This window comes from Pollicipes pollicipes, unplaced genomic scaffold, assembly GCF_011947565.3.
Source record: "Pollicipes pollicipes isolate AB1234 unplaced genomic scaffold, Ppol_2.1 Scaffold_3185;HRSCAF=3733_pilon_pilon_pilon, whole genome shotgun sequence".
NCBI lineage: Eukaryota > Metazoa > Arthropoda > Thecostraca > Pollicipedomorpha > Pollicipedidae > Pollicipes > Pollicipes pollicipes.
This window is the reverse complement of record NW_023596246.1, coordinates 1-9,889: the sequence shown is the minus strand read 5'-3', so window position 1 is coordinate 9,889 and position 9,889 is coordinate 1. Positions and strand designations below refer to the sequence as shown.

General features: G+C 51.9%; 1 protein-coding gene across 1 annotated transcript; it reads left to right on the top strand.

Moving 5' to 3' along the window:
* Nucleotides 1-220: 220 nt before the first annotated feature.
* On the top strand, nt 221-1,297 carry LOC119090898 (techylectin-5B-like). The gene has a single exon (XM_037213628.1). It carries the CDS (start codon nt 221-223, stop codon nt 1,295-1,297), a length of 1,077 nt encoding a protein of 358 aa, XP_037069523.1.
* Nucleotides 1,298-9,889: the final 8,592 nt, after the last annotated feature.

Sequence of the window (9,889 nt, the reverse complement as noted above, 5' to 3'; positions counted from 1 at the left end):
ACTACGTGTCGTGCATGAAGTAAAAAGGCATCTTCCGCGAAGCATGGTTGCACGAGGTAGCATTGTGCAAACGTGTGTCAAGTGGATTCCGGCAAGCAGGCAGCTGCCAGGGCACCTAGTGATTCCACGGGTCTTCCTCAGTCCTGGTCACTGTCATGATGTATCTACAGGAGGCCGTCTGGAGACCAGCTCGGCCCTGCTGGTGCTGTTGCTGGCCTGGATGACGGTAGCGTCGGCCGTCTATACGCTGCCGGCCACCGCCAGTAGGGAGAGCAGGCTGCAGTTCTGGAGGGTGACTCAGGTTGGCTGGTCGCCGCCGGCCGCTGCCGTGTACGCCCAATGGCCGGCCAGCTCGGCCTGCCGGTGCCGCCTCCTGTGTCTGGTCCACCGCCACTGCGCCGCCGCCGAGCTGGCCGGCGAAGACGGCGAGCTCTCCTGCCGGCTGGCCTCGCGCCGCGGCAACAGCACGGCCAACACCACGGCGGAAGCGGCCTTCGTGCGCGACGGGCACGCCGAGCTGGGTGAACGCTGCCTCAGCTCCGCCGAGTGCTGGCAGGCGGACCCGGGCGCCGCGTGCGAGGCCGGTGTCTGCGCCTGCCTGTCGGCCCAGCTGACGCCCGCTGGCCGCTGCGCCATCCGCGACTGCACCGAAGTGACGTCGCTCGGTGCCGGCGCCAGCGGGCAGTACGAGATGCTGCTGGCGCCGGGTGAGGCGCCAGTGCAAGTGTACTGCGACATGGAGACGGCCGGCGGCGGCTGGACCGTGTTCCAGCGGCGCCAGGACGACCCCGTGCAGATCGACTTCTCCCGCGACTGGCAGAGCTACCGCGACGGCTTCGGCAATGTCTCCGGCCAGTTCTGGCTCGGCAACGAGCTGCTCCACCGGCTCACCGCCCGCGAGCCGCAGCAGCTGCGCGTTGACCTGGAGGACTTTGAGGGAGGGCGTCGCTTCGCCCAGTACGGCTCGTTCCGCGTCTCGGACGAGGCGGACCAGTACCGGCTCCAGCTGTCGGGCTTCTCGGGAGACGCAGGAGACTCAATGGCTTACCAAAGCGGAGCCCAGTTCAGCACCAGAGATAGGGACAACGACGAAAAACTCATCAGCTGTGCCCAAAAGCATAAGGGAGGTTGGTGGTACAAGGCATGTCATTTCGCAAACCTGAATGGCCTGTACATGAGGGGAGCAACGCCGGAGAGGTCCGGAAATGTCATCAGCTGGTTTCACTGGAAGGGGCACGACTACTCGATGAAGGGCACGGAAATGAAGACAAGACCCGCCCGCTACACTCCGACCTAAGCCTGCCTGAGATCGATCCAATCAATCTAGCCGGCCATACGGCGTTCCGGACCTTCACTTGGCGTTGAGAGCCTCAGAGGTCCCCAATGCCCTCTGAAATAAAGTTTGAAACGGTTTTGAGCATGGTACTGAAATTTTGTTTTAGATGGGTTGACAGCATTTTAACGCATGACGGGTAAATTGAAATCCTGATCTACGCGGTTCGTGATCTTTAACCTGTTCTCGAGTTCCTATCGACGAGATGCTGGTCAAAGTGAAAATGGTGCTTGTTTGTGACAGAAAATGTACTCCGAGGAGCTTTTCTGAGCTGATAAAGTTGTTTCCCTTATTACTCTTATGTGCATCACTGTTATTCAGGCTGCTTCTTTAAAGTCGAGCCGTGTAAGGCCCAGTCCGGCATGCTTTGACCTTTTGGAACAGATTTTGCATTTGAGCTTTATTTGTTTGATATATTATATTAGATGGCGTTCAACGATGCATTTCCTAACACTTTTGGAAGGTCTTTCTAATTCCGTTTTTCCTATTGATGTGGCATGATTCATATTTACGTTCATGTTCAGGTTATTGACGAATCCTCCCAACAAATGGTATATTGTTTGATTTCCCACAGGTAAAATTGTAGCACAAGTGCAATATGAAACAAACGACCATAGCGCGTTGTACGCACACCACACATCACACACATGGGTGGAACTTTGTATCTCCCTGGGGGACCTGCCCCCCCCCCCCCCCTGGACTGAGCTACTCCCCCACCCCAATGTTGAGCCTGACCCCCGCAACATTGGGCTTGGCCCCCGTAAAACTGGTCTGGGCCTCCTCAATTTGTAATTGTTTTACAATCCTGCACTCAAAATTTTACGAACATGGAAATGCATTTCAAATTCAAGTTTATATTTGCCTGTGTCCCTAAGATATGTCAATGTAATTACTGAACTATTTGGTTTCAAATGCTCCTGTACAGCGCTGGTGACATGGGCACAAACGCCGTATTCCAAAACACTGTGAATGACTGTGAAGCTCAAGCGCGTCGTTGCAATGGACCGCGTGCTGTGCAAGGCACATGTCGAACAATAGGTGCCCTATAGCAACAGTGCAAGCTACAAAAAAAAACGCTCCTTAGATTTTTAGGTACACCACTCGGGCAGTTCCAAGATATTTCCACAAGAGAGTCCACGTTTCATTGTGATGCTCATCGGAACCTGTTGACCCCACCCCACCCACCCACAAAATTCTCCGAATTTTGGCCACTTCATTTTCAGGTCCTTTTTACGTAGTGTGTTCAGTGCATTTGTGAGGAACAATATTCACATAGATAAGACAGCAGTAATAGCCTTTTCCTCGGAGAAAGCCAGGAGAATGAGGATATAGGTGGCTTGATATTTCAGCAACATGCCTTTATCGCAACAATGGCAGAAGTGAATTCAAGATTGCATCCTTGATTCACAAGTTGGGAATTTTGAGTTCACTTCTGCTATTATTTCGATGAAGGCATGTTGCCAAAATATTAACCCATTATATCTCCCTTCTCCTAATTTTTTCCGAGGAATAGGGCTATTACTACGGACTTTTCAGATCCTTTTTGTATAATTGGGAAGCTAGCGTGCTCTGAGCATCGTGGAGAGTTAGATCACGGGCATGTATGTGGTTGTACATGGTGTGAGTACGTCTCTTTTCAGAGACTGACAAACCTGCGTGAAACGTCAACTGAAAGCACAATGAAGACACAGGAAGCTGTATGTGCCAGGTCGCTAACCTCAAAATGAGCGGCTGTGCACCATTGGAGCATCGCAACACTACTTGTATTATGTGGCGACGCCTGCCTACCACCCTGGCGGGAAGTCATTAATCCCATCATTGTTAGTCCCATTAATTAATCCCATTCATTGTTAAGTGGGTTGTGACCAACGCTAGAAGCCTTTGGCTTTCGGGGTCTCGCTCCCGTCCCCGTTCAGCAAATGTGCCCATGTCCGACTTGCGGTCCATCGACGACATGAAATCCCTGAAAGTCGTTAATTCATCATAGGCGATTTGACCTCGTGATACAGAAAAACTGTGAACTGAAAGCCTTTCTTTTTATAATAAGTTCAAATTATGATCGGAATATCGTGGGCAAAACCTGTCAATAATGTGTTTCGGAAGGATGGGTAATGTTCATGGGTCCCCCTCCCCCTCCCCCCCCCCCCCTCCAGTTTGGCGCGGGGTTCCTTGCTGATGCGAGAGACCGTGATGGTCGACGACTGGCGGCTCCGGGAGGAGGCCGCGCGACAGGAAAAGGCCCTGCATGCCACCGACAGGCGAAGTGCTGACAGATCGAGTACGCCCACATTTGCCAGCCGGGAGGCACGTTGGCATACATTGCACATGGGGTGAACAGGGTCGGATCTTCACCGGGTCATTAAGCGCCCTGAATACAACGAGGCTGTCACGGTGGGCGACAAGGTCACGAACACCTCGCCAGCCCGGCGCTTAAACAGCAGTCGCTATTCAATTGTGCGGACGAGCATCGGTGACGATCAAATCACTGTTCCAAAACTCCAAAGTTTATCATCTCTTGCACTCTTCAATTTCTATTTACCTCCCTTTGCCATCACCCCTCATCCCTATTACCCGAGTGATACGCTGCAGACCCACCCCAGACCGAGGGACAGCACAAAAGATGCACATAGAAGAGGGTTTCGTCTCCATTATCTCTTCAGGTATCGGTGTAGGATCTATGTTTTGAAGCATTCAGCGTGCGAAAGAAATAATAAACCAGCCTTAAGTGGGAAAGAACTGTCGCCGGATCCTGTCTATCTCCTCGAGGTTCCACGATCATCAAAGCGTAGTGATCGTTTCGTCTACGTACATCGCGACTTCCATTGAAAACAAATGTTTAACTTAACACGCGCGCGCAGACTATATGTATATATATATATATATATATATATATATATATATATATATACATAGCTTATGTATTAGCGCTGACCTTTAACGCATCCGCTGCCACTAACCGCGGGCCATCCCACAGGCGACAAAAAGCGAGCGTTAAAGCGATTCGAACCCATCCCGTCAAGGATGGGTGGATGGGTAAAGCTGGTGCTATTGTAGGCACTTAGACAGGCGCTCCATTAACTGGGCTATAGGGAGGGGCGCACGCAAAGTATCACGGGTGGGGTTGAGAAATGTGAATCTGCATTTGAAATTAGGTACCCCTATGTATGCACGGGTGTCGTGTTGCATGACGTTTGCTGCGTAACATACTGAAGATTGCCTGAATTTGTTTAAACAGTTCCCCAACGCATGATTGTTTCCGACGATCAAACCGTTCAATTTTAAACACAAAAATGCAGTGTTAGCATGCCCCGTCATTTCTCTGGAGACCTATGTTACTCTTTTCGTAATATTACTGTGATCGATGGTCATATGGATGAGCTTGTTTTTTTTTGGGGGGGGACCACCGTCTTTGTCTGGTGTGTTGGTGCTTGCACGTTTCGACGAGTTAGTCATCCGTCCGTCGTCAGGTGTTGAATCCTGAGAATGACTGAGTCATGCTCGGCTTTCAGCTATGTGTGCGTTACAACCCGAATTTTCTCATTGCGGTTGTTGAGATTCGAACCTAGACCTGAAACTTACGAATTCAGCACCCTACCACTGAGCTCTGCTATGTGTACTGTACTTCGTTGCGTAGTCTCGAGGCCTTGTCACGCTGGCGTTGCCAGATTTATTTTGGGCAGCCTCAGGCCGTTCACTCCGTGACGCTCAAATGCGGCCCAAAAGCATGTGAGTTGTTGATAACAAAAGAACCATGCGGATCCTGCATGGAGCTCGAGCCAAGGTGAAAGAAGTGTTTCGTTGAGATATGAATGGTTCCGTGAACTTGTTGCGACTCTTTATGGTAGAATTATGTTTTGCACATCACTAACTCTGTCACGGCTGTTATGGATGAAGCTTTGTACAGGCAATAAGAAGAGTTTCAGCTTTAAAACAGCCCTCAAATAAAGGAACCTCAACCGCCCGCTGTTCAGTGCTCAGTCTATCGTGAATCCGTCTGAGCCCTGATGATTCATGGAACAAGAGCACGGATAACCCAGAAACTCTAGACCCTCTAAACCTCTAGAAAATAGGGGCACGTATTTATTTCCACGCAAATATGCACGCAATGCAAAAGACAGCTACTGACCAAATGCAAGTCGGGTCAGACATGAGTCATCGGCCTCCACGTCATACCCTGGGTGCGGCTACGCTGCCGTCTGACGTGCGAAAGCCGCAGCATTTGGTCACGGCACGCTCTGCGTGTCAGAGTCTGGAAGACTGGCGCCGTCCTAACAGACAAGCCGTCGATCTGACCGTGCTGTACCCGTCCATGCGTGCACAGAGGCAGCGCATGCGACCGAATCCGATCGAGCGCGGGCGCGGCCGTGGCGCGAAGCGCACGAGAGGTGTCTACCCACGTCGGCAGACGGCATCCAGCGAGCCTGACCCCGCAGCGGCATGGGGTGGGCCACAATGAAGGCAGCGGATTATTTTGTCAGCCTCTCGCTGGTGCTGCCCTTGCCTGCACGGATCTGACGGCGGTGCGTGCCGCGCTGGGCCGGGCGAAGCTGATCCCGGCGGACCCAGCGCTAGCGGAGAGCCGCGGCGCCCAGCGGCGCCAGCACAATGATCGCTGCGGTGAACGGGGGCGGCGACCGGAGGGGCCGGGGGACGGGGAGGCCCCCGCGGACCGAGGGGAGACGGTTGTCGACAGAGAGGCGGGCCGAGAGCGCAGGATTGACAGTCGGAGCTCAGAGGGAGCGTGACGAAGCATGGGGCGTCAAACGCCCAAGCCAATGGCGCTGGTTAGGGCGAGGGTAAGACGGTGGAATGGCCAGACAAGCTGGCAATCACGCCGGCCGGGCGGCTGAGTCAGAAAGCATTTCAACGGCGTGGATGAGAACTAGAAGCTATATCACCACGAGCATGCTCATGTCTTTATTAGGAAATGGATGGGTTCCATGCGCTTATGTCCATCAGTGTCTCTTTTTTATCTGCCACCCGGATACGGTGGGAGTTGCTGGGATATTGCTTCACGTCACTTCAGACCTGTTAGCAGTCCGATTTGATTCGCGTTTGGTCGGGGGCGCAACAGTTGGTGCCACACATGGTCCGCCACACGTGGTCCACAACATGTGGTGAGCCACACGTGGTCCGACACGCTTGGTCCCGCCACACGTGACCCGTCACATGTGGTCCACAACACGTGGTGCGCCAGACGTGGTCCGCCACAACGCGGTCCGCCACATGTGGTCCACAACACGTGGTGCGCCAGACGTGGTCCGCCACACGTGGTCCGCCACATGTGGTCCATAACACGTGGTGCGCCAGAACGTGGTCCGCCACACGAGAGCCCACACGTGATGCGTCACACGTGGTCCGCCACACGGGTACCACACGGGTGCCAACGTGGTGCGCCACACGGGAGCTACACATGGTCCGACACACATGGTCCGCCACACTTGTTACACCACACGGGTGCCAGACGTGGTGCGCTATATGTGGTCCGCCACACATGGTCCGACACACAATGGTCCGCCACATTTGTTACACCACACGGGTGGCCAGACGTGTTGCGCAACACGCCGCCCGCAGAATCGCCCCCAGACGCAACCTTTGTTGCTTTTTGAGTGACGTGCGCGGACGACAGGGGCTTATACGTGTGCGTTCAAGACTATCATGGAACGTTAACGTTGCTGAAATGAGCAGCCGATCAGTGTTGCATTCATTGCAGATGGAGACATGCAACCTGCGTTTCATCTTCCCCAGGTTGTGAAAGTAAGAATGTTTCGCTCAGCACATATGCTCACCGCACGCACACCACGTGGCATCATTTGAGTATGAGACACGAGATGCCAAGCTGACTTCTCCCCACCGCACCCTAAAGCTTGCAAAGGAGTTGTATTTTGGTGAGTTTAGCTGTGTACCACAGTGGCGTTGTTGGCACACCGCCCGTCTTGTTAAAGCACACGCGGTATTTGCTTTATTTATTTCAGCGTTCGTTCAATATGTCTCGCTTATTTTTAGGTGACTCTGGGGCTCGCCCAACACTTGTCGAAACGGAGCCCGTGCCTCGAAATCGTGGTCAGCAGCCCAGCGAAAACGACTAAATGCTGCGAGGGCAGACCGCGCAATTGTATTTATGCAGGCACCCGGGCTTTGCTCTGGTCAGTCAATCACACGCGTGCGTTTGACCACCATACTCACGCAGCACGTGCGTTTGACCACCATACTCACGCAGCGCGTGCGTTTCCCTTTTTTGCTGCAGAAATGTTTTTGATTTAGAATGTTGAATATTCGTCCGAACGTTGAATTGATATCAACGATCGGCGGCCGCGCCAGCAGTGCTTGTTGCGTCAGCATTGCCGCCGCCATCCGATCATCAAATGCCAGGTCAGCGGGGAGTTTTAGGCAAAAGCTGAACATGCCACAAAGTTCGGCGCGATTCGTTCTGCCCCTCTGGCGTCATCTGACCTTTAGCGCGGGTGCCGCCGCCCACCATAGGTCACCCCAGTCACCCTGAATAGCGAGCAGCTGAAGGGACTCGAACACACCCCGTCACAGGTGCTAAATTGGAAGGCAAGTGAACAAAACAACCGAGGTGTCGGAGCAGATCACACCCCACCAGATCTCCCAAGACTGACCAGAAACAGTAGGAATCAAATGCATTTTGCAGTATCCAATTCTGCTATAAATCCTGTAGCATGTTAGCCGCTCCTCAGGTAAGCACGCTCTGTATATATATATATTATATATAATATATATATATTATTATTTATATACATGTGTGTATGTATGCGTGTGTGTGTGTGTGTGTGTGTTTGTGTGTGTGTGTGTGTGTGTGTGTGTGTGTGTGTGTGTGTGTGTGTGTGTGTGTGTGTGTGTGTGTGTGTGTGTGTGTGTGTGTCTTGCACCAATAGGTAAAGATCACTGCTTTTAAGTCTGTGCACATCAGGAAAAGGAACTCTATCAAATGAATTGGTACCCAAGAATTAGTGGGAATGTGTGACGTCAAGTAACGTAATGCTCAGCAAATATGGCTGCCGACATGGACATCCATTCTCCATGTGCATTACCATAGTTAATGTCAGACCCTGCACTGATTAATTTTCTTCAACATCACATTGTTGCTGTATTATACATCGAAGGCGATGTTTTGTTTCTGAGACACGTTCGTATTTAGGAGGGTTATCATCCACATAATTGTGTCATTCCATATCAACTCGACTAATAAAAGTACAAGCTTACATATTTTCACCCTAAATCTGGAGAAGACTTGGATGAAGAAACTATCGCGCACTCTAAACACGGCTCAGCATTTCGTCGCCCGCGCTTACATAGTTGGTTTTCAGCAGGGACGACGCTGGAATATGACATGACAAAAATGCGCTAAGAAAAACGATGCTGACTGTGCAAGCACAGCACACTTTTGCATCAGAAAATTGCGCTATGTAGCTAATAAAATGCTCTAAGTGACGAGCTTACAGAAGTCTAAATTATTGGTACCAGCTTACTATTTCCTCTACAACTTAACGCTCTCACCGCGGGAGCTCCACCGAGATCGTAACGCACATGGCGCAGGAATGATTCATTTTCTTCCGGACAGGCAAGCATTCTTCGTAACGCCGCCGCTGATCATAGCCATGAACATGATGAAAGATCAGCCTGAAGGCGCTGCGAAACCGTTGGCCCTTTCTCAGTATTTTCGCCTGATTACACTGTGGTCATATCATAGGAGCTAGCCTGCTCAACCGTTTGTAAGTGGGACAGGCGTTACGGGGAAGGACCGCCGCTCGTCAGCTAAGAGTGGTTGGTAACGTTAATAATGCGTGACGAATCGACCGGGCTCGTCTGCTCAGCGTTTGGATGGGTACTTGGACATGAGGAAGAGCAATTTGATATGCAAGGTCATGCAAGTGCTTGACTGTACATCACAACAAACGGTCCAATAGAGATTTCAACGTAATCAGAGGCCCCTGGACCGTACAGTGGGACGTTGGAACACTGCCCAGCTGGCAAGCTGCTGATGAAGTGCACGGTGTGAATAAACCAACAGGGTGCAAGTACATGTGTCTGCACCGTCAAGTTGCATTAAAATGTTTCGTGGACATAAATCCCAAACATATACCGTAATCAGCGCCAGCGCCTGGTCCTGTTGGTCATCTATTCCGTACCGGAAGTCGTGAACCATGTCGCCATTGCCGCCTGGAAGGCGTCATCATGCACCATATCTCTGGGCGTCAGGGCGCGAAGTCCCAGAGCTTCCTTGACGGGCTTTGCCCCTATAAACCTTTTCATCAGATCACTTGCCTTACCAGCGTATTTGCAAGCTCACAGGCTTACCAGCCGCGCACTGTGGATGCGCGTCTTTTGCAATATAGTTTTGTTTGCTTGACTTGCTCGTCGTCAGGTTTGTGTCTCCAGTGGTGTGAGAGAGTTGGCGCGGAGCGTCAGCGCCGGTGTCAGCGCTGGTGTCAAGTGTGGCCAGGCGGTATGCTCCTAAAAACAAGTGACCTTCTCTGACCTGTATGACCTCTAAATAAGACACTGTTAACGTCACTGCGGTCAAGAAATCCA